At 37.5% G+C, this 25,738-nt stretch overlaps 1 protein-coding gene across 1 annotated transcript in view; it reads right to left on the reverse strand.

Annotated features, from left to right (window-relative positions):
* Window positions 1-25,738, reverse strand: part of DNER (delta/notch like EGF repeat containing) — a 107,755-nt gene that overhangs the window by 55,488 nt on the left and 26,529 nt on the right. Inside the window, exon 2 of the mRNA XM_063166863.1 lies at window positions 7,947-8,252. Coding sequence (XP_063022933.1) covers window positions 7,947-8,252 — 306 coding nt within the window. The remainder of the gene's footprint in view (window positions 1-7,946; window positions 8,253-25,738) is intronic.

Raw genomic sequence — 25,738 nt, forward strand, 5'->3', positions numbered from 1 at the left:
CATTTAATAGTACAGAAATGTCAGGACAGAAAGATGGTTCTTGGGGAACAGACTTATAAACATTTACACAAATGATGCAGCTACTTTAAAAATAGTCACCAAAGAAAATAAAACCTTCATGCACCCTCCAGAGTCTGAAGTATGTTTAGGAGCTGATTACAAAGATAAGCTCCCGTGACAACATAGAATACATCCAAGACTGTTCTTCAATATCTTATTTAAAGATTATTAAATATAAAATTTTGGACAGTAAAGAATTCCTCTTTACATAAAGGTTTCACAAGTTTGCATCTAAATCATGCTATATTTTTCTTAAAAGATAACATAATATACAAAAACTATATTTCTCCTTCAAATGCCTTTAGACTTTACATAGGTAAAAGAGCAGCATCATTTGAGAAAGCAAGAGTGAAATCTTGAGAGTTCTCACTCCTACAATCTCCACCTGGGCCTTAACAAGCCAGCAGTGAATTTGTTAGATTTCCTTACCAGGCCATGGCAGTGGTATAGAAGAGATTGCAAAGAAAATCAGGACTGGTGCCTAAGAGAGAAATAGACTATTCTTCCATATTGCAACTTTTCTGAAGAAATTAAATAGCATGAGTTAGGCAGATATTCTCCTGCCTAACAAAACCAGAATAATGAGATATACACTTATTCCAACAAGTGCTGAAATACCTATATAAATCCCAAGGCAATATTTTTACATGAGTGAGTGCCTTTATTACTTTCCTAAGTGTACTAGACTTTAATTCAATAAGGCTGAGAAGAGGAGCATACAGACTAAGTCTACATTTATGTAGCCTCTCAGTGCTGAAATTAGTTCTCTGAAGATAGCTATTGTATATGAAATTTCATAGTAGATTTCTTAAAAAGTTGAGCAGACATTTGTAATTCTACAAGGCCTTATCAACACAGGCAGACTAATCCTGACAGTGCAAAATCCAGCCATTCTGCTGCCATGATACGTTTGCATTTCTTTTGTACCTCAGTCCCAAGTTGATAGAATGGCAGAAAGCTTTTACTTCTTTCAAAATGCACCACACTTTCCTCAAATTTAAAAGTGGTTTGTAAGTAGGATGGCCAAATTTATATGTGCCTTAGAAAGCCCTCACTACCCTATCAACAAGGTATTAATAAATATTTTTGAAAACCAACAGATAGTTCCAGTCAGTGGAGGAGGCTGCCCAGGTATCTTGTGGACCTTCCATCCTTTGAGTTACTTAAATCTCAGCTGAATAAAGTCCTGAGCAATCTGCTCTAGCTGACCCTGCTTGGAGCAAGGGTTTGGACTAGAAAGAAACCCAGAGGTGCCTTGAACCTCACCGACACTATGAGGCTGTCAGTGAAAAGTCAGCCCATGAGCCAGCTGCCTATTAAGTATTTCCTGTTAATTTTAATTGTAACTTCAGTGACACCACAGCTTTCACTAAACCCCTCTGCAGCACACAGTGAAAGTGCTTCTTTTGAAAATATCCCCAAATTAACCACAAATAAGTATGTGTGCATGTGTGTGCACATTCAGGCACACACAGACACCTGTGACTCAGGTACTTCCCCCCTGTTCTGAGAATGTTCTCCTTCAAAATATTGCCTTGGGAATTTTCCATCTGGTCAACCTCTTGTTTTTTCATCTCCAAAAGCTGTTCTCCTCTTCTTACCTCCTAGTGGGGCAACAGACAACTCTGCACAGTATTGCAGCCAGAGCAAAGTGGGGCAAATTAGCCTGGAATTAAACACAATGTATGAATGCACACAATTCTTGAACTAAATAAAAAAGACGGACACAAACTCATCCAAGACATTATGTTATGGAAGGAGTGAGAAAATGAGTTTTTTGAGAAAAGCAAGGCTGTGTTCTGGGGTGGTACCCCATGAAAACTGGCATGGTCATTATGAAAGAAAACCTTTCAGTTCTTCAGTAGGACAGAAACTGTCATGACAAATGCAGTATGAGGGATGGTCTTGTAAATGCTAGTTCTTTCAGATTTTCTTCCAAGGGATTTCATATTAAATTTCAGTTTAATAAAGCAAGTTTCATAACGTGCAATTTTGGCTTTTCTGAACATACAACTACTTTTTTTATCAGAATAAAGCCATCAGGATTTCTTCTCTTCTGACCCTGTAAGTGTGGCAAGAGGCATCCCTCATTTTTAAGACATGTAACACTTTTGGCAGTCTTCCTTATGTAAGGAAAAAATAATACATGAAAGAAATAAAACAGGTTAGATCCTAACTATAGATCTTGAACAGCTGTTGGCAAATAAAAAGTGAAAAGAGAAGTAGGAAAAGAAAAGGCAACGGAATAGAACCACAAGAGAGGGATCTAGTACTATCTTCTTAATGTCAGGATGTCAAGGAACAAAGCAGGATCATTTCTAGCACAGAAATTGAACTCAGAACAAAATTCTAAAAGGAAAAAAAAGCAGTTCCAATTTCCTTGCCCTGTAGCACAGGAAAACTACTGCTGCTGAAAAATCTAGTGTCATTTAGCTTAACCTCCACATCACTGCACTTGGTTCTACCCTCAGAGTTTCAAATGGGACAATGCTTGAAAGAAAACCAGAACAGAAAGAAAATCAGGTTCACTTCTAACATATCTCACCAGTGGGAGAGAAAAGCAAAAGTGTTTAGAGTAGGAGTAGTGCCTCTCTGAGGAACACCAGGGGGAGACTGACAGACTGCATCCACAAACAGTATCAGATGAAGAAGCCTTACCAGTTATCACAGCACTGAAACCTGGTGTAAGGGAGGCTGCACATCCACCCAGCAAATTCTCTTGCTGGAAGTCTGTTTCTTTGCCCATCTGAGCAAGAGCCACTTTGTAGAGTCAGCAACCACAGCACCAGGAGGATCCAGCACCTTCCAGTGCACGGCAATCCTCCAGATAACATTATTAAAACTTTGTTTTTCTGTCATAGACTATCAATGCCAACATCCCACCAATAGGCATCAGCAGGCACAGGAGGCTCTCTTACACAATGACAGATTACCTAGATTATCATTTCAGCAAGCTGCCTTCTTGTTTCAAGCCATCCACCAAATTCAGTGTCAGCTTCATAAAATCTGACATTCAGTCTGTACTGGTTTTGGCTGGAATGGAGTTAATTTTGTTCACAATGGCCTGCACAGTGCTATGCTGCTGTGCTTGCATGTTTTGGACTTGTGATGAACACAGGGTTGGTAACAGGGATATTTTAGTTATCACTGAAGTGTTCACACAGCATCAAGGCCTTTTCTCTTTCTCAGAGTGCCCTACCAGGGGCAGGCTGGGGGTGCTGAGGGAACACAGTGGGACAGCAGATCCCAGCTGAAACTGGTGCTGGAACTTGGCCAGAGCTGCTGTTGCTCAGAGAGTGACTGGGCATCAGCTACTTGGTGGTGAGTAATTAGGGCTTTTTGCATTACTTGTTTTGTTCAGGTTTTTTTTTTCTTGTTTTCCTTTTCTCCTTTTTAAAACTACTGAAATGACTTCATCTTCCCATGAGTTTTCCCACTTTTACCCTTCCAATTTTCTCTCCCATCTCACTGGATGGGGCAGTGAGCAAGTGGCTGTGTGAGGCTTAGCTGCCTATCCTCTACTTAGATCACAGCACAGTCATTCAACAAAGATTACTTCCATCAAGAATTAATAGTCATTTATTATTCCAGAGTCTATGGAGCTGTTCTGAAAAGAAAGATAAACACTGTGTAAACAAGTTCATTGAGCAAAAATTGCACATAGTCAAATCTTTGCATGCAGTGTATGAGCTCAGCTCACTGGAGGATAAGCTGGGACATAAATTTCAACCTAAGACTGTCAAGTCAGCTATAGATATTTCTACACCAAAACACTGAAAGGCAGTAAACACATCAGGGTTGGGGTTTTTTTTCCCCCCCTCTTTCTTCCTTGAACTCTCTAGGACTTCAAAACAGGATGATTCCTGAAGGAACAGTTAAATGAATCCAGATACTTTTCAAAAACAACTCTGGATAACCAAAAATCCTGAGCCCACCTACCAATATAGCTTCAGAAGAGAAGACCTTCAATATCTTGACATAACTTCTGTCTCAAAGAGCTTAAATTATAGGAAACCTAGTATTTATAACTATCTATTGAACATGATTTAGTAATGGAATATAATAAACTGAGGTTTGCATGAAATTCACATAAGTTTTGTTTAAGCATATTGAGTTTTTAGAGACATTTAGGGTTTTATTTAAAAAATAAATACAATAAAAAGTAGCAGCTCTCCAGAGATATTTACATCAAGTTGTCTATGAAAATTATGTTTCTATATAAACAAAAAGTTCCAGAAATTAATATTGTAGGAGAGTTATTGAAATTACAGATTTAACCTAGAAGAAAGCAAATATTATTCTACCAAAATCTGTGCTTCCTTCATTCTCCCGTGTTTGTAGAATTTATTTTTCTCAGAACAAAAGAAAAATTATTGAGATTTCAAAAACAAATCTTATACACAGTTAGAAAAGCTGTCCTAAGTCAAATCAAAATTACACACATTCCAGCTCTTAACAGCAATAATAAGAGGGAATGTCAAGAAAACAAGCAGAGGACAAGCATTTATACTCCAACCTGCGCCCATTTCCATGTGAAAGGTTTTCCTAAGATATCATTTTTAAGGATCAAGTTTCTATTCTGTATTTATCAATCTCAAATGGCTTTGTTCAGATTCTGTTCCTCCTTCTGCACCCATATCATACTTTGACCAAAAAAATGCAAAAACATTTAGCAACACATAAAATTAGTCAAGACTAAAAGGTTCCTGTTTCAAGAATATACTTAAGGAATAATTCTGCCATTGCTACAGAGCAGGAACACTCGGGATTTTACACTTGATTCAGCCACTCTCCTAAAGGCTTGCAATTTACTGACTAAGGACACACATAAAACAAATGCTGTCCCCACTGCAAGGGAAATAGAAGTTTATTGTAGCCTCTAATCATTAGTTCCAAAGCCTTGAATCTGAGCACAAAATTGCAGTATAAATAGAAGGTTAGACTAGGACTCACATGCTCAGCATTCTAATTTCTGGCTGCACACCTGGCAAATCACTCCACTGCTCTGTGCTTCAGCATCTCAGTCTGTAAAATGGGAATAATACAGCTGATTTCCTTTGAAAAGAATTTCAGGTCTATTATGAAAAGCTGTATAAAAGAGTATGGTACTGCTATTCTTACCGTTGATTTTGTACATTGAAATCTTTATTAAATCCATTAATTGAGTAGGATTAATGAGATGGTTTCCTTTTCCCTCCATTACTGGCTAATAAATATCTCCTATACTCTGTAACACAAAAGATGATTGAACTGGGGAAATGGGGATTGTTAGCTGGATCTCTCCACAAGGGGAACCCCTTGTCCCAAGTAGGAAAAAGAATTATCTGTCAATGGGTAAATTCATATTATACTAAAGAAAATCAACTGAGAGAAAAAATTCTTGCTTATGATCTATGGTTTTAGTCCTTAATCTGGACATCATGAAAAGATTAATTTCTTATATGAAGACCACTCAGAAATTAAACTGCATCCAAAGACATCTGTGTGTTACCTGCTGGTACAGACACTACTGAGACAGCTGATTCCAGCAAGCAGTGCTAAATGTATCCCTGCTATCCAAGGAATATAGAAAACATGTCCAACTGTAAGCACACATCATGCCTCTCCTAGACAGCTTACTTCTCTCAGGTGTTCATTCTTTGAGTTCCCAAAATTTCCCTGAAAAGCTTTCATGGAAACTTCATCCTTGAAGATTGTGAGAGCTTCCATTTGGAAAAAGTCTGGCAAAATTTCTCTCTGAGACCATAGGGTCTGAAGAACATTAGTTCACTTCCACTACCAGTATAGAATAATTTGGAAAACAGAATCTCTGGGAAGATTTATAAAAACAAACAACAAGATAATATCAGTACTTGTTATCCTTTGAAACTCAAAGATCACAAGAGAACATTTCTGCAATACAAAACCTACAGCTACTCTTCCTTTCAAGAGAGTGAATGATCAAGTTTTGCAAAGATCTTACAGCTATGAGGAAAGGTAGAGTTTTTGTTATTAACACATTTGACTTCTGAAACCTCCACTAAAGAGGCTTTGGAGCACAGACCTTCAGGCAAATCAACTCTCCTCAGTTAATAGAGATCAGATACAATGTCTCGAATCAGCAACGGAAATCTCTTTGTTCCAGATAATCATCTCTCTCACTGTGACTTCCAAAGAACAAGGTAGAAGGTCATTATGCCACACTGGAGAGCTTGTCAAAAATACAAGACCCATCACAGTATATTAAAACACATCAACACAAGCAATTTTGTAGTAGGATAGCAAGTAATTGCCATGCTAGTGTTAGTCATGCAATAGCAACTGATGATCTATCTGAATTTATTAGGTAACAGAAGACATGCAGAAGGGTGAATTTCAGCTATTGGAATAGTCACTTGTGAATTATCTGCCTGACTGAAATTCTTATTGAATCTACCTAAAACGCAAACCAGGCAGAAATGTTCCTTATACAACACCAGACCACAGATTGAGGAAGACATACCAGGGAAATCTGGAACAGGGAAGAGCATGCCCTTAATTGATCAGGACATATGGACCACCCATGCAGAGATGAGACTGCATTTAAACTAAGTAATAAGAGCAGATCATTGTTTGTTTCTGCTTCAGTGATCTCTCCAAACTCCATCCTTGGTGCCTGACATATGTTCTACTGTAAAATAACAGATATGGGAGATGGAATTCCAGGAAATAAAGCTTTATGCTCCAGACATAGCCCACCAGCACTCCCACTGAAATGGAATACAGCCCTATAAATACTTCTACCTCAGCTAATATCAGAATTGTAACACAACAAACATATATTTTACATGGTCTGAATCTACTTTCATAAAATTGATTAAATAAATTTTACAGTGGAAACTTCAACAAATATGTTTGGGCCAGAAAAGAGTGATGAAATGATTAAACTTGTTCCATGATTAAACTCCTGTCTGCTTACTTTCTCATTATACAGTATGTTAAAACACCTCAGGAGAATCAAACTCATTGAAACATCTCAAAAAAAAGACACAACTGACATTTTACCTATTTATTCCTGAACAACCTGAAATAAAATTATATTACAAGGTCTTTCTCAAAAAGAAAAAGATGTCATAAAAATTTGCCTACAGAAATTTAAGTATTTTTTCAGCAACAAGTTTCACTATTCATAGAACTTGGTACTAAGCTGATCATTCCTTTAACAATAACTTGGTTAAGCTTAATAGTTTTTTTAATTTTTGCAGATACTTCAGTCTATGAAAATATTAAGCATTACAAACAGCACAGAGTGCAACACAGTAGAAAGCAAAGATCACATTTATTAAGGATCATACGTTATGTGCTTTCCAGCTGTAGTTTTACCAGATATTGTTACATTTTGACAGAGATTTGTTTGTTGGAGTTACAACAAATGTTTAAAATTTAAACATTTAAAAGTTTCCACCACTGTCATTGCATCCCTAGAGTTGTGCCCTGTGTAATGTATTAGCTACCACTTCCAATCCTCAAGCAACTGTGTTGTCTCAATAATGCAGAAACATGTAGCAAAATGTGATAATAATGGCAAATACCAAAAAATATATTAAAGGAATTGCTTTAACTTTTAGCATTTCCTACATTTATTTGATGTTTGGAGATATGTTGTCACACAATTGACTGGAAGAACCAATATTATCCCATTTCAAAGAAGTATCTAATACAACACATTAGCCAGCTTAAGTCCATTACTCATAACACGGATCAAAAGGGTTTTTGTTTCAACTTTATCAGCATATTAACTCGGGGCAGAGATCACATCTTCAGCCTTCTCATGAGGACATCATGAAACCACGCAGAAATGACAACCCAAAAAAACCACTTTAAAGGTTTCGTGTCAGCGAATTTTCACTGTGACCGAATAGTCTCACCTCGATTTCATCCCATTTGAGATCCACAACTCTCTGTCCAGCCCTTGGCTGCCACGTGGGTAAGGTGACGGTGGCTCTGGAGCGGGGCAGGGCAATGTCAGGCTGCAGGGTGGACGAGGCCGGGCTGCCGTGCCGGGCCGGGCTGGCCTCTGTCCCCTCTGTGCCCGCGGAGGCCGCAGGGCCGCGGGCGGAGCGCTCGCAGCGCGCTCCCTCAAAGCCCGCGCTGCACACACACAGGTACCCATCCCCGCTGGTGCTGCAGTTACCATGGAGACAGGGGTTGCTGGCACAAGGATCTGAAACAAACTGGAAAAAACATATCATATAGGTCAATTACTGATTATAAAGGATTTATTTCTGGTCTTAAAAATACCATAAAACAGGATTCTTTTCCCCTACTGTATTCATCTTCTGAACATATTTATGAACCAAACTCATCTTTGATGTATCTTCAAGGAGGTAAATTCAAAGGATTAAAGAAGAATACAAATTATATTAACTACTTTCCTCACACCATTTATGCTAATTCACTGTTGCCACATTCGAGCAAAGAGATAAACAAAAAAGGAACGTGACCACCATTCACTATCAGGAATTTTCAAAAACAGACTTAAAAGAGTAACCTATTCAAAGAAAACATCAGATATGTTGGAATTTAAGGGAGTTACAGAAATAGGAAAGGGCACAGCACTCGTAGAGATCAGCAGGTTACAAAGCAGCTCTGTGTGGTCAGAGCTAACCACATCGCACAATCCTATTTGTGGACACAACTTCCTTTGTGAAAGAGCTGGGCCTTTTACCTACACTTCATTTTGTGGACAGCAGTTTCAGAGCCCGATTCATTTGGGTGCTGAAAGCTTTCTAACAGGAGTTAGAATGCAGGGGCAAAACTGCCTGTTTTTAAAACAGCATTTGTAGTAGCATGGACAAGACTAAGCCAGTGATGTAGGAAAAATGCTCTCTGAGCCTTGCTGCCTTTAATTTCTATCTTGAATTTTCCTACAGCTGTTTTGTAGTTCCTTATGTCATCACTGACTTTCAAGTTAATGGTCTTCCCTTTTCTCTGTTGAATTTTACATTCATAATGCATTTATAGATCTGTAGCTATACATTTACAAACTCTTCAAGTTTCATCTCCTGGAAAAATCAGCTGTACTTGCCCTGTTTCCTTGGGGAGGACAAGCCCCTCCCTCCAGACACATGTTTATTTTTGCACCTGAGACTCCAAAGTTTAGCACTGCCTTTTGCAAAAGCATCAATACTTTCGCTTGTCCTGGAAACAGCTTCCAAGATATTACTGAAGAAATGCTTGCCTTAATGAGAGCTAAATCACACTGCTGGTTCACTGTCATCAACCAAGACCATCAGGCAGCTCCCTCCACTTGTCTTCACATCAAAGGGAAAACACATCACTGGAATAAGACATTTCCTCATCTTTAAATGCAAATTTCACCCAAGTGCTCCAGTCCTAAAGGTTACTCCATTCTTTCCTGTACAATATTCCTTCTCTTCCCTGCATAAGCAATGCTTCGTGTTACATTTCTCAGTAAAGCAGCACAGTTATTTATTATTAAATATTTGTTATAATTACCTCAAGAATTACGTAAACCTTAAATATCATTAATGGAAAAAACAAGTATTGGGTCTACATTTGGAATTTTATCTTTCCACTAATCCAAAGGTCCGGTGTCAGGGACACCAAATCCTAAAGCCTCCTTATATAAAACAATACTATTATTGACCCCAGCTGGAATTCTTTCTTTGGCTCAAATTTTTGTATATCCCAGACTCTGTAACATTTTTGGACAGAAAATAGAGGAAAGATTATTAAGAAAGTTAATTTTAGAGACAGTCAATGATGAATGTCAGATTTTGTCCTGATACAGAAGGCTTAGAGGCCATAGAGGACAGTCCAAAATATATGGTCTATTAATTTATCTCATGGTTTGGTCACAGTTCAGAGTGTTATTTACTTTGCTTGGGGGCACAGCTCATACATATAAGGTGATACATTAGACATCAGGGTCAAGCTCTGACTCTTCCTCATTTTTAACCCTCAACTATATGGCAAGTTTACATATATACTTGACATATCAAGGAAGTATGGGGTTTTATGTTCAGAAGGGCTTATCTCCTTCAAGGCTCTTTCCCCTACAAGTCAAAAGAACACCTAAGTTCTCAAAGAACAATTTCTACATCTCTTCTCCCCAAAATAACATTTAAGTGACAGAAAAGAACAATTTTCAGGAAGGAGCTAGTTCTGTTCTATGGTTTGTCAGTTACATTTTAAGCTTGCTCCACTGCCAAGTGCCAGAGATATTCATAGAAATTTTCTTTCCCTTTAAGAGTACTGAAGATAAAATGTGTTGACATGTGAACAAAGCACAGCTCAAAAATTGCTTGCAATAGTTTTTTCATATTCTAGTTTCTTGGACTAGATCTGAGTTTCAAAGAACTGCAGATTTCCTATTGAAGGATAAGCTCTTTACTCATGCTTTCAAAATAAATCCAAATTCAAAATAAGCCTATTTTGTGTTAGTAATTCAATTGTTCTTGTCACACCTAAAACGTTAAGGTTATTACCTGCAAGCCTAGTAACAAGAAAGAAAAAAATAACTCTTTCAATCACAAAGGGCACTTTGCCCATTATTGAACGCATCCATTCACTTAACAAGCTCAATAATAAAAAATGCTGTGTGATCCATTCTATTTGATGCAAACTGATTTGAGCTTGTTTGACTGGAAACAGATGTGTTTAATTAATTATTAAGTCCTGCTCAGTGCTGTCCCTGTCACGCACTGAAGAAAACCTTGTGCTTTAGGAACCACCCCTACCCTTTCAGACAGAGTGGAAGTGAAAATAATTAAAACAATTTAGATTAGATGAAAAATTAAAAAAGATTAATAGATGTTGAACTTCAGCCATAGACTTCCTCAAAACTTTGTTTTATGAAGCACTTCAAAGGATTTTATCATCATTCTCACTCCTTAGTTACTAGTAATTAAAAGCTCATTTGTCTTCCAATAAGCCTATCAAAACAAATCAATGTCATTTGTGCATAGGTTTTCTGTTGAACTAAACAGTCAATTTTAATTATCAGATAAAAATAGATAAGCAAATAAAACTGATTAATTTGTGTTGGTTGTGATGTTTCTGTGGTTTCTCTGGTCCTCACCATAGCAAAATTTCAAGGCTTACTCTTCAATGAACTATTGACACTTACAAAAAAAAAAAAAAAGAACCAAAACACCTTGGGTCTCATAACTAAGAGCTGAACCTAAGTGTACTGCAAATACACAATTACAAACTTCTTTTTTAGCCACTCCTCATGTAGGTCACAGTATCTTCAGAGACTTGCACAGAGAAAAGAAGGCAGCAAGTAACAAAAATCCATATAGCCGATGAATAAACACTAAATCAATATGATCACCACTAAAAAATCCAGGGTTGTTTAGGTACAGAATTTCTATAGTCACTATTAAGAAAGTATATTTTGTATTTCGGCCTCTTGTTTTCATCCCCAGTTTTTCATTTAATAGTCTGTCTGTTTTTATAATACATTCCTTGACTAAACAGGCACAGCCAGCCCTTGCAGCTGACAGAGCCAAGCTAAAAAGCATAAAATGTATTTGCATGCAATTACTATTCCATATGCCTGGACAATTGCAATCCCTGAAACATTTTTGCAATAGAATCCTAAGACAGATGCATACCAAGGTGCCCTTCAGATCATAGCTAATTTTCCAAAGGCAGTTTGAATATGGTGTAACAAACTGAGCTTGTTTAAGAATCACACTCACAAAAATGGATCCTTTGCCAGCCAGTCCAATTGTTTCCTCAGGTTTCAAGATGTAACACTGCAGGATGTAAATCTGCAAGATCTTTCTGCCAGTACTACTTGTGATGACAACAATTTGTCAGTTGATGCTCATTCACCTTCTCTTCAAAGTGGTTCTACTTGTTCCACCTGGAGATAGTCCAGGTAGATCCTCCAGAGAGCTTCAAAAAATAGAATGGCAAGTCTAAAGCCAAGGCTGCAGATGAGCTCTAAACACTGTGCCAAACTTCTCTTCCACCTGCAACTCTCCTCTTAGATGTGTTAGTACAAAACCAACTTTTAGGTCAGTTTTTATTGCTGTTGCCTACAGCCACAGACAATAATACACCAGTTTGCAACTTCAGTAAAATATGGAAAATAAAGAAAACCGTAAATCCAGTCCTCACGTTAAGAATTCAGCAGATTGTTTAAATTCATTCTACACGGTGAATGTTAAGCTGCTAACAAAGCCAAGCTGCCACAATCATGTCAAAGGCTGATACCTGGCATATGCATCCAGAAGCACTCAGTACCTCAGACAGCCTGCAGATATTAAAGCCGGCATAGCCCAAAGTTTTCAACTTTCCATGGCTCCCTGAGATAGTTTTTCCAGTTACAGGGTAAATTGCTGTGGTTCTCAAATATGTAGAGTTACTCAAGTGGCTGGGACTTAGACAAGTCTCTTCACGTGTTCTGGTAAAAAGATCTTCGGAGAAATTCAAATCAGTAAAAATAAAACTGGTTTTGCTCCTACATTGCTGAAGAAATTCCCCAATACAAAAGCAAACAACTGCTCTCCCAGATGAAATCATGGGAAGATCCACCACATTCACACACCAATTTCAAGATTTGCATGGTACATTAAAAGTTATCAATTTCTGAATACTTTAGAAAGAAAATAATTAAAAACTACAGTCTAACCTATTATCTGCTTTTAACAAAGTAGAGGAGGAAATATTTTTCTTTTTAAGCATCTGAAATATCATCTATTTTTGCATATGCATCAATTTATGAAAAAGAGATGGAAACAGATTTAAAACTTTTACATAGCAGTGACAATAAAGATTATCAAAAAATGCAATCTCTTTGAAAAAATGTGTTTAATTATGTTCAAACTATTATTAAAATTTATTCTAATGCAATCTTTCACACAATGAAGCTGTAAATTCCATTCCATCTCACATTAAATATTAGTGCTAAATATGAAATGAAAAGCAATTAAAAAAATTAATTTGAATTTTAAAAAAACCCCAGATGTTCCAAATAGTATCCACAGGAAAAGCATTGAGATGAGTATATCAAATAAATGCATTTTCTTTAGTTTTGAGAAAGGACTGTCTTGAGACTCAGTAGGACTCAAGCAACATATCTGCACTCAATTTCTGGCTCTTCCAGAGACATCCTGTGTGAGCTGAGAACAGCCAGACTCCATGTCTGCCTCTCTCCAACTGTAAAATGGGGATTACACTTCCTTCCTCACACTGCCAGTGTTGGCTGGTTAGAAAGCAATTTTTTTCAGAATGGGAACCACAGAGACAGTGGCAATAGGAACTCTCAAGCAACACTGAAATACAAATAAATACAATCAAGAAATACATGCCTGTAGAGCAAGGCTAAATATATAACCTGCAGCTATTCAGGTTTGTTACTTAGTCTTTTTCTTTTTTGCTTCTCTCTATGGCCCTTCTGGTTTCTTCTGAACACTTCTTTGCTCCAATGGACAGAAGTGTTTACAGAATTATTCGGCAAACTTTAAAGTCAAGAAAAATCCTAAATTATATTAAATCTTTTAATTAACCTATACTAGACAGGAAAACCATCTTAATATTGCATTTTTAGACACTATTGTTCTTCAGAACAAGATTTGCTTCAAAACAGATGCACTGAAGAATACATTCATTTTCCAACCGTGACTGAACACAACAGAAATAAAAGTGGCTGAAACACCCTGATTAGGAGAGTCAGGATGAATGAGAGCTTTTTGTCACATGAGGATGTAAAAATAGAACACGATCAGCACTGTGATCACACAGGTACTGCCACCTTAAATGGCTGCTCCCTAAAAGCTGCCTGCAATGTCCTTTGTGTGAGAATTTAAGGACACTCTCCAGAAGCAATTCTTGTGCCACATGCACCAGGACACAGCGACACACTGCCTGAGAGGGCGTGGTGACCACAGTGAGCAGAGCCAGGCCGTACAGGAATTGGAATGTCAGAGTCTGTCAGAAGGAAGGCCGTGCCATCATGGTGCTGCGAGCTGCCTGTGGGCAATGAACTACACCAGTCTGAGACCTGAGTATCAGGGATTCAACAGAATGGGAAACAACAAAGCAATAAAAAGTGCTGTATACAGAGGCCCTGGAAGGCAGAGCAATAAGGGCGTTCCTCAAAAAAAGTATAAACAGGACATTTCGCTATTACACAAAACAAGAATTTGGCAGCTATGTCAGCTTCAATCATTAGGAACTAGCTACAAGACAAAACTGAGATTAATCAAGATTTAGAAGGCCAAGACCAACAACTGCGTCCCACTAAAAACAGAATATAAGCAACTTCTTTCTAAAAGCAAACACTTACTCTTTTCATTTAGCAATTCAACCCTATGGCCCAACCCATGAGGAAAGCTATCAATAAATCTAATAAAGTGTAACCTTTATCAGATAATTCAGAATATGATTCTTTGAAACACCATTAACAACGAGAACTTGGGATTTCTTCCAAGCTGCAATTCTCATTCCATGAGTTTTGAATATTCAGAGTAATGAAACTGCCAGTGAATGCAATAAATGGATATAAAACATTTTTCTTTACTTCAGTGAAGCAGAAAAAAAATGCCTAAAGAAATTGTCTGTTTAATTGCAAACCAAAGCATGGCTGCCCAAATCTATTTGAAAAACCAGCAAACATAACAGGGCAGAATTTGAACAGCCTGATAGATTTTCAAAACAGAGCTCCAGCAAATGGCTGATTTACCCTTGTATAATAAGTTAGCAGACACCAACTGCTCTGCTCTACCTATCCTCAGGCACATTCTTACCTCAAGATATCCTGAAATAACTGTAAAGCAAATTGAGATCACCTTCCCTCTCCCTCAATGAAAGGAAAATATCTGCTTCACACTAACCACTGAAAACTGTCAGATGTCAGCGTGCACATAAACAATTATGGAGAAGCACCTTACTTTTTTCCTGCTTTTCTCATCAGATTATTTTCAATTCCTTTTTAAATATATATATTTGCCTTTCTCCTGTTGTGAAAGAACATTCAAATTGTTTGATATTTTTACAAATACAACACATTTACATTTTTATATTGTTATTGAGGGTTAAATTGACTACTAAATATACTTAATTAATATACCTAAACAACATTGTGCATCTGACATTTGCAGCAATGTCAGATCTTCTATCGACAGAGAGCAGGTGAAAAGAGATGCCAGTGTGAAGAAACTGACTTCAGCTCTCTCGATGTTACAGTGGACAAGGATTCAAAGCCTTCCTTTCTGGACTAGGAACCTGACAGTTTTCTGGTCAAAAGTGATTTTTAATTTTAAGACAGAGCTGGAGGCATCTTTATTTCATAACAAAGCACCTGCCCACACATAATGTCCAAAGAGTTTCAAATCAACATCCACTCCCTCATCCCTGAAGAACTTACCATTTTACTGCAAAAACTAACAGGATTAAATATTTGAACAACGTTGGGATGGAGATAGAAACCCCAAATTTCTCTACTCCTACTTGCTAAACACCTTCACTCACTCATGTTGGCACTCACTGCCATTGTCACCATCTCTCTCTGTGAAAGCACTTTCAACTACAATGTTGAATCTCACATTTTATGACAGCCTGGGTGAACTCAGTTGCTTCACAGCACTTAGTTAAGGTATGAAAACAGCAGCAGCATATGCCTGAACTTGGAGAATAAACCAGTCTGCAGAGCCATAAAATAGGTCTTTATATTCAGTGGTGAGAGGCAGTGCTTCTTTTAGCCTCATCTGAAATAGCAGTTTTGCCCAGTCAGTAGAACATCCTTTCTGAGGTTATTTTTTTAAAACAAATTAATCTTGAGATCCAAAATACCTTCTAAAGTTGTATTAAAATAAAATGGATTATCAGTTTTCCTATGCCATCCAATAACAATTGCTCAGGGTTTTGTCCTGCTAGTCTATGTCGCACAATTCTTCTTATGCTAGGTTTTGATCACTTTCTTTCAATTTCAGCTAGTCAGCCACTCTCAGACCTTCTGGTTATACACACAGACTTTTCTTTAGTGCAGAGGAATGTGCTTCCTGATAGAACTATTCAAGAATCTCTGGGTCTAGGGAAATAAAAATTTGGTGCACAGCCTTCCTCTCTGGGACAGCTGTATGCAATCTCAGGTCTCCTGAAGCAAGTTGCAGGGAACCTGTCATGATAAATAGGGGAATTGCCACTCAGTGTGTTCACTGTCACATCAGAGATGTCAAGTGCTGAAAACATGTTATATGTTCTTGCTGGTGTCTCTAAGATGCCATGCATACTCATTGTTCACCATGATGAAAGACATGCCAGAAATGGTAAAGTGAGTCAAGGTTCAGCCCAGCAACAAACTCATCTTCTATCATTTTAAATCTGTCCTAAAGATCCCAGCTTTTACCAAATGCATTACAATATTAATGAACAGTTCCTGAAAGAAAGGACAGGATCTGTGCCCCTTCTAGATGAAAGGGCACAGATGAAGGGGCCCTGCCCCTATAGGGCATAAATCATTGTAGGGCTGCTTCTGCTTCTCCAAGTCTCTTTTAGTTGGTCTGAACCCTGGAATCTATGAAAACAGACACAATACTGTTCAGCCCATTTTCCTAGCACTGAGAAAGCAGGGCTGTGACCCAAATAAACTCTCCTATGAATTCTGTTCTGAGGTCATGCATCAAAAGACTTTTTACCTCTCATCAAACTACATTGCGTGCACACTGTCATTTTGCTGTCCACTAGAAGCTCTAGAAACAAGGGTGGGTTTTAAACAATACCATTCTACAATTTCTGTCACTTAAATTTCTCTTCTGATGGTTTACCCTTATGAATTAGTCTGTATCCAGACAAGTTGAAACCTATGCCACAGATCAATCCCCATATTATTTACTTCTCTAAATCCATTATTACTCTGTTTGAATGACTTCAAATCTGCTGTTTTAGCTAGTAATACCAATCTACTAATTTATCCCTTCATGATTTGATCTATGAATTAGACTTCTAATTTCCTGATGCAATACTTCATAGCATCTAAAAAAATCTTAAGGGTAATAACTAAATATAGATCCATAGATCTAAATATAGATCCAAGTCATATATTTAGAAGCTGTTTCACACACCTTGTTTTCATTCAGTATCCCTTTAGGATGTAGAAAGAGTACCAGACATGCAGGTATATCTTGGATTTATATACTGATATTGTGAAATTCTTCTGTTCTTTTCTCTGGCCCTTTCATCACAGTAATCAAAATATTAAAAGCAACATTTACACCAAGTCTCCTTTGTTTTGACACTATACATTGTCTCCTATCTATCTGACCCATGACTCTCTACCTCTGTTCAAGGCCCAAATTGTCCTGGCCGCTTTGGACACAGCCCCTCTGAGGTTCTGCATGTCCCCATTCCCCTGCACAATACCTGACAGCAATGACCCACAGGATCTGCGAGGGCAAGGACCTCCAGCTCTGACCACAGCCATGCTGGGAAGCTTTGTGTGGAACACAAAGGCCACAGCAGCAGAATTGTGTTTCCTGCAGATCACTCCAGCAGCCTTTCATCAGTTAGAGTCCTACATGTACACTTACATTATTAATAGTTTTCTATGTATTTTTTTTTCAAGTTTCCATTAATTCCTATAACGAAACATTCATTTTTGGTGGCAAACATCAGGGCTTTTGAAAGTCACTCTCCTACATCTATTTATGATATAATAGATAGCAAGACACATAAGAGTGTCTGAGAGTACTCCAGAGGCAACAAGAAGTGTTTATTGATATTATTTTCCCCCAGATTCTCAGGTTTTTAGGGGCTGAAGCACTTATCTCCTTTTGAAACAGCTACAAGCATTCAAGTGAGTATTTCCTGGCACTGTAAAAGAATTCTAGGTTATTTCTGGGGTTATCATCCAGCACATTGCCTCCACATCATGCATTAGTGAGGCACTTGGACACTGTCTCTCAGAATGCTTAGCTCTGTTACAAGTGTTAGTCACAATATTAAAAATGCCACTTCTCCTGTTGTAACTGTACTGAAAGATGATTCAGGAAACATTTGAACAGGCAGCCAAACACTACAAATAGCAAAACAGTCAAGCACCTTTTGCACAGTATCTCCGTCACTGGGGGCCCAACAGAGAATTCATTTTGTCCATTCCATGTATTTACACCACGGAATGAGATGGCATCTTTTTGACAAATGCCAGGGTTTTATAAATTATTGAAAACTGCACACACACATCTTGCATCAGCATTTTGTCCTTGACCTTTAGCAAACACATTTATACTACAACAAACTGCTTTTAAAAGATAGGAAAAAGAGAAAAAAAAAAGTAATGATTTTAAACCACTCCTATGGGCATGTCTTGCAGGAAGTTTCTGATAATGGACAAAAAAAAGGCTCATTAAATCCCTGCTGTACCATATCCTACACATCTTACTCTGTCAGGTTACACAATATATTAAGGCACTACACCACTGCCTTTCCTTCTGAGGATAGAAAGTGCAATGGAGTAGATTCTTAATGCTGTATTTGCAAAATGGAAGAACACAACAAAACTACTGAGACCTACATTTTGGAACAGAAACACTGAAAATAATACAGTCCCATTTCTGTCTTCTTCAGGAAAAAACTGGGCTGCTGCTCACCCTATGAAAAAAACATTCTTGTGAAATTCTTCATCACAATACTACTGCTTCTTGATCAAATTTTCTGTAAGTTCTCTGTAAATGCTAAAATATAACACAATTGAAGTACCATTACGGGAAATCTACTGCAATCACACCCTCAGAGGCTGGTCTTGATGATCAAACATATGTTGGAACTGAGCTTCTAATGAGCAATCAACATTTATGCATTTTGCATCCTTTAGTAAAGAGGTATAAGTTGCAAATTGAGAATAAGATTCAGAATTAGAGACTCAATAAATATCCTAGAAAATACCACTGTCCTGCCTAACAGGTATTAGGAATTAAGATGACAACAACTCTTGATAACTTCTGTGAGTTCTAATGGATATTCACAAAAAGACTGAACTTCTAACAAACTCTGGGTTTCTGTAGCATCTCATTTGCTCACTCCAGTTTTACTCTTGTCTCTCTGGGTTCAAATCCTTGCGCACCCTTTGACAAGCACCCCCAACATCTCTTTAACCTCCTGTTTGAAGGACACCACCACCCAAATCTCTGTGCACTTGTTTCAAGAGAAACCCTCTTTTAGCGGGTCCCGTCCAACTCAGAATAGTCTGTGATATGTCCTCAAAGGGGATTTCATTGGGGACTACACTAGCTCATTGCTTACCACTGACAATGAAGTCAGCTAACACCCAGATTCCAGAAATACACCTGCTTTACCGGGTGAGAAGGAAAGGAGTACAGTGGGTGGAAAATCAACAGCAGGTGAACAAATTCCTCTTCCCTTGTGCAAGCTACACTAGGGTATTTGGGTTACAAATCAGCCCAAAAGCTTTCCTCCATTTGGCCTTGCAAAATCCACTCTCCTCACCAAAAATCACTAAAAAAAAAAGCACTCCTCTCTACAACCTTAGAATCTGCTTTGCTAGTTTACCAAATCCATACAACTTTCCCTCTCTGCTCAAATGATCTGTTGCTGAATTACAAGCTCATGCAGAACGATCAATATCGCTCAGCAGTAAAAAATTCATTAGCCTAAAATTCCTGCAGTTGATTCAGAGAAATTCCAGTCAATTTTTGATAATCCATCTTCAATACCTCCTTAAATTCCAGGGCCAAATATACACTGGAAGAAAAAAAATAATAAAGAGACAGAAGAGACCACAATACATTTGTGGTCAAAAAAGAAAAAAATCTTCTACAATCAGATACATATTAAATCCTCATTGTCACAGCACTTGTCACAGTTGAGATGGCCACAACACACAGAGCACCATCAGCAAACTTCAGAAAGCTCAACCCATACAGGGTAACACCACACCACTTCAGAAGGCCTCAAGAGTCAGCCCTTCTTGTTCTGTAGCCCAGCCTTTTATCCCCTCCTGTTGATGCCCTGCCCCTGTGTGCCCTCTGCTCCCTTTGGTGGTTGGTCAGTGCCCCTGGGCACTCCATGGCTCGTTACCGTCAATGCTGCTCACCTGCTGCTCACAGCTGAAACCAACTGGGGATGAGGCTCAGCCCAGCCCCATCCCAATCACCACAAACTGAGTGCCTACAGCTCATGGTCCTAACCCCTGAGGGAAATAAATACAGATTTCTGAAACACTACCGAAATTACGTTTGAAGCCTAAAGGGTGGAGAGATACAATATATAAAAAGTGACTTCTATTCTTCTGGTCTTCTCTACTAAATCACTGGCTTCCTGTGACAGCAGAAAGAAAGAATAGTAAATGAAACATTAAATTCCCATTTAAATCAGATAATCAGATAAAAAATTTTGCTTATTAGGGCTTTCAGCAAGACTGAATTATATTTCACTATCTGCTTTTACCATACCAAGTGGAACAAAGGGACAGACCTCTAGAAAGCCTAACACAACACATGCAGTAAAATGGATTGTTTCAGTCCCAGTGTCAACTTCTGGATGGATTAGCTGGCACACATGCATTTAAAACATAGGTATAGACAAAATATAAACAAATTATAAACATAATTATATCCAAAAGCTGTCCTTTGCCAATGGCTTCACTTCTACTCATTTTAAGTTCAAAAAGCATCTTACCAGGAATGAACGATTGCCATGACAATTTTCCTGGAATTTAGTGACTAGGTATATTCAGGTTAAATGTCAGTCCAGTTCTGGCAGTCACACTCTAGCCCTCAATAGATTCAGAGAGTAAAGTGAAGTCTGCAAGCCAGAAAAGTTTTAAGGGATCTTCTTGGTCTTGTGAATTAGTATTGAATTTGGAAACAGATTGAAAGGTAAGATAAAAGCACATGGCCCTTGCACAAGCTTTGTGACATTACTTTGCTAATATATTTCCAACTTGCTTTGTCACACTTCTGTTACTTTTTTATTATCCATTACTCAAACAGATTGCATATTTGATGAAGACATTCGGGAATCATTTCTTGCACACAAAAATATCAAGTAAGAATAAAATAACGAGCAATTTCATTTTAATTTATGATCTCAAATAGAACTTGAATCTCAATAAAAAGCACAACCTCAATTTTGACTTTCTTGCATTGCGATTTTTGTCTTGTCTGGAACACAGTCAATGCTATTTATGTCTCAAACACAACTAAAAAAAATTGGCTATACTAACTGAACAACCAAACACAGAAACCCCTTCCTCATAAGCCAGTAGATTGGCAGCAAGTAGTGCTGTAGGTGTGCCTGTATCTCCTTGCTGTGGTACCTAGCACATAAAAAATAAAGTCATTTTCCATCACAAACATGTAGAGATCTGCCAGATAAATATTTGGAAACTGAAAAGCTGGTATTACAAGCAGATTGAAGCATGGCACCATCCCATCCTAAATTTCTTTAGGGTATGTTCCTTCTGCTCACTCTGATTGCAAAGACAGAAAAATAAAAGCAATGCAAAGCAGTGCTGTTTTTAGATAACAAACCATCTGGTAAAATGCCTACAATAATTATTCTGTTTCCTTTACAATAACTTTCCATATGTTGGTAACTAGTCATATTTTCTTGTCCCACAATATAATCAGCTTGGAACTAAAAATGCACTCTAGAGTGATGAAATTGGACTTGCATTCACAATTTAGGATATACCCTACTGCAACTGCACTTGTTCTTTAAGTAGAAAATTATGCCTGTGATTTAATATGGTTCTTCTCCACCAATCCTTATTAGATTTCAAATTGCAATGATCTTGCAAAACAAAGCATTATCACACATTCTTTCTTATTCTCTCTCTTTTTTTTTTTAGATAAAAGCCAGCATATCTATTTCACCTATTTACCTGCTCTGTTTATCATAGAAATATTGAAATATTTCCAAAAATAAAACTATTTTTTATCTCCATCTCAGTAGACACATATTGTATCTTCATCACCCTTTCTGTGGCCAAGATTTACTACCCAAGACAAGCAAATGCACTGAACATTTTTTACACTAATTTTATCTAACCCCTTTTCTGCTCCCAGAGAACTTCAACATTTTTGTCTGTAATTTTTATTTCCCATAAAGAGCTCTTACCAAAAAATGCATATGGCTCCATATTACATATGACTACACCCCACAAACTATGCAGTTTTTCCTTTGAATTCCTAATAGACACAATTATTAGTTTGTCAACATTTTCCAACTATATCAAACTCACCTAGCAAAATGTGTCAGTTCTATTTACAAACTTACTTAACTAGTATAAAATATTTTTATACTGAAGGAAAACTGAGCTTAAGTCGCTAGTTAAGAACTATAAAAACAATCAGGCCCTGAGACAGAACAAGCTACTTATTGACAAAGCAAGTAGTAAGATACTTAGTGACATGACAAGACAGCAGATTTTATATTCCATAAGAAATATTGACACCCTACAACTGAAGCAATGCATGACACCTACATTGTTAATATTCAAGTACTTGCATAGCTAGATGACAGAAATTCTCTTGATTTAGCATCAAGTCTTTCTCCATAACTTGTCAAAATATGACAAGTTACACCCCACAGCAGCCAGCAGTACAGAAATGACCTAACAATGCAAACAACACCCCTGAGGCTGAGGAAAGAAATACTGGTAAAAATATATCCCACAGTCTTTAAATACAGTCTCCCAAAATTGATATGAAAAAGTCAAGACACGTGGTAAATCACAGGAATATAAAATGTATGTTTGCACACTCCTTAATACTACAGGTTCTCTGATCTCTGCAGCAGAAAACTGAACCAAACAGGCCATCGACCTTAATTTTTCTTACAATCAATATTTACCCACAGGCCAAAAGCCAAGCACCAGATAGTGTGCACTGGCATCATGAAATTGCATTAGGGATGGAAGGTGGGGAGTAAATAAACTGAAAGACAACAAACTCCCCACTCTCCCCACTCCTCTATCACTCAAAGCCAAGTTCTTCAAATGTGTCTTTGTGGAAATCTGCCCCTTTCTGAACTCTTGCTAGAACTGCACACGTACATATCCACAAACTCTGATGATGTATAACAATATTTAGGCACAAATTTAATTTGCTTCTTGAAATGTAAAGCTTACATTTATCATTTTCTGTTAAAGAAAATGTAGCCTAACTTCTCCAAGAATTTCACATAGATAAGATGGAACAATAGTAAATTCCAAACTGGTTAAGAGAACTTTACACATAAAGCAAAAAAACAAAATGTACACCTTTTTGTCTATATCTGTCCCAGAAAGTATTCCAGTTTAAAATACTTTCAAACTTTTATTTTTTTTACTCAGAGTCCTTGAGTCTTTCAAGACACAGAAAATTTTGGAAGACTTTTTATATTCACTTCTTTATAAACAGTAGTGGATTTACATTTTGTTCCACTAATTTGAAGACACAGTAATGTTTTGAGGATAAGCCAGAATCATAGATAAATATTTTAGGTTACAACATATTCTTAAATAACAGGTTAAAAATAGAGTAAAATAAAAACTTGATAGTGGGCCCTGCATCCAACATTTACATCAAAACCTGATATTTATTGGCACACATCCCCATCATTTCCTTTGTTGAAATCTTGCACTTTCTTCAGATCAGTTTGTTTTCAGTGAATAAAGACAAACATTTAATTGTGATTTTTACTAACACAAGCACATATTTACCAGAATTCACCTCTTACTGTTGGTGCATCAGATGCTTATAATTACACCAGACTAAGTTTGTGGACTATGTACAAAATCGTTTTTTATATTCCTGTAATACTAAATCATAGCTTAATCCAATCCTGACTTGGCCTTTCAGTGCTACCATCAATACTTATTTTAATAATGACCTGCTGAATCTTATTTGGATCCTCTGCTCCATGGATCATCATAATTTTGCAATCTCTCAAAGATCAAAGAAAACTCTACAATTTTATGATAGTGCTAATCCACTTGCTAGGCAAAATCCTCTGGATTCTACAGAGATTTTTCATACACTCCAGGATATCCTTGGCTGCTAAATACTACATCTCTAAACCAAAAAAAAGATGCTTAAAATGAGGGAGAGAAGGAGAGAACTTTTCCAATATTCAGTCTTCTGCACAGTGATTTTACCTGCAAAAATGTTAAATATTCACAAACGCTTGTTCTACCTGGACTCCATGGAAAACCTGGCAGGCAAAGGGAGCCTCTGCATTTTAAAGTGTCTGAATCCATGAACATCACAAAATGTCTTTCACCCAGAAAGGAAAGGCCATAAAGTATAATGTCTTAAATCCTAACCAAGGCTTTGCTAATCAAACTTCTGGATTAAAAGTTTCACCCAATTAGCTCCCTATTAAAAGATATGGTTACTGAATTTTTACATTTCCTTTCCAATTGCTTCCTCTTATCTGATATCTGTCCTTGGGTCCTTGTGATGACCTATATAAAATGGCAAAGCCTCATTATCAGAATTCTGCAGCACCCAGAACTGGGTGAATTGATGAACCAAAGCCACAGCTGGAGCAAGAGACTGTAGATGTACAGTCAGGCAGGAAGGTGTTCCTTTGAAATAAGACAGAAATGGGCTGTTCTCACCAGGGCTTTGAAAACAGGTAAAAATGTGAAGTTCTATTATATAAAAATAAGAACCATTTAGAGGGGGGAAATCTCTACTTGATACTTTTATCCTCCTAATCTCTTTCTGCCCATCCAGGCAGTCATTCAGGAGCACTGTCCCTCACAGATTTCACATGCTTACAAAGGAAGAAAAAAACAAACATAACTTCTGTAGACATTGTGAGTACAGAAGGGGACATTTCATATACCCCATATAAAAAATAATGAGTAAGTCTGGTCATGGAAAAGCCATGGAATTGCTAGAACTCTAGAAAGGACATACACAGACATCATCCAAAAAACAGCTCATGAGTTATCCTAGATTAGCACTCCACCTGTCCTCCAACAAGTGGGCCAACATTGTTTAGCAGAACAAGCAGAGCACACCACAGAACACTGTGAGTCTTTGAGAGCACATAAAATTACTGGGAGCATTACGCTCATCTTACTAACTGAAAGCAAAGTGGGAAAACAATTCTCTAATTCTCTTGAAATCTGGAGTACTCTTGGAACCTGCATTGTGCATGAACTGTTTTCTCAGATGCATCAAACATGATGATTTTCAAGTGTTTTCAATGCCAAAACCATCCAGTCCTGCTGCCTACATTTTCTCTCTATCGTGGCTGAACTTCAATATGAGGAGCTCTATTGTCAGCAACCCCAAAGATGACTTTCCTCCATGTGTGAAGGAAACTTCTGATGAAACCTCTCCAAACTCTTTCTGTTCTGATTCTAAAATTCTCTCTTTTTTTAGCTGTAAGAGGTTTGTTTATTATGCTTAGAATTGGGTACTGCTGTTTCAAATTTTATGAACTCTCAGTACTGGCAATTCCAATGGATCTCCAGGGCTTAGACAGCAGCAAACAATTTGTCGAATTTCTTAGATTACCTCCAGTATTTAAGTGTTTATAAACATGAGCCTCTGTATTTGTGCATGAATATATCTTGGCTACACCTGACAATAAAATCTCCAGTTATATGCACTTCCATTCAGAAGCCATCACAAAGTTCACCCATGTCAAAACATTTTTGGGTTTTTGGTAAACCATTTGGGGTTTTTGGTAAATAAAGTAAAATAGCAAGATTTTTGTCATCTAACAT

The sequence above is a fragment of the Melospiza melodia genome, chromosome 12, assembly GCF_035770615.1.
Source record: "Melospiza melodia melodia isolate bMelMel2 chromosome 12, bMelMel2.pri, whole genome shotgun sequence".
In the NCBI taxonomy this organism is placed as follows: domain Eukaryota; kingdom Metazoa; phylum Chordata; class Aves; order Passeriformes; family Passerellidae; genus Melospiza; species Melospiza melodia.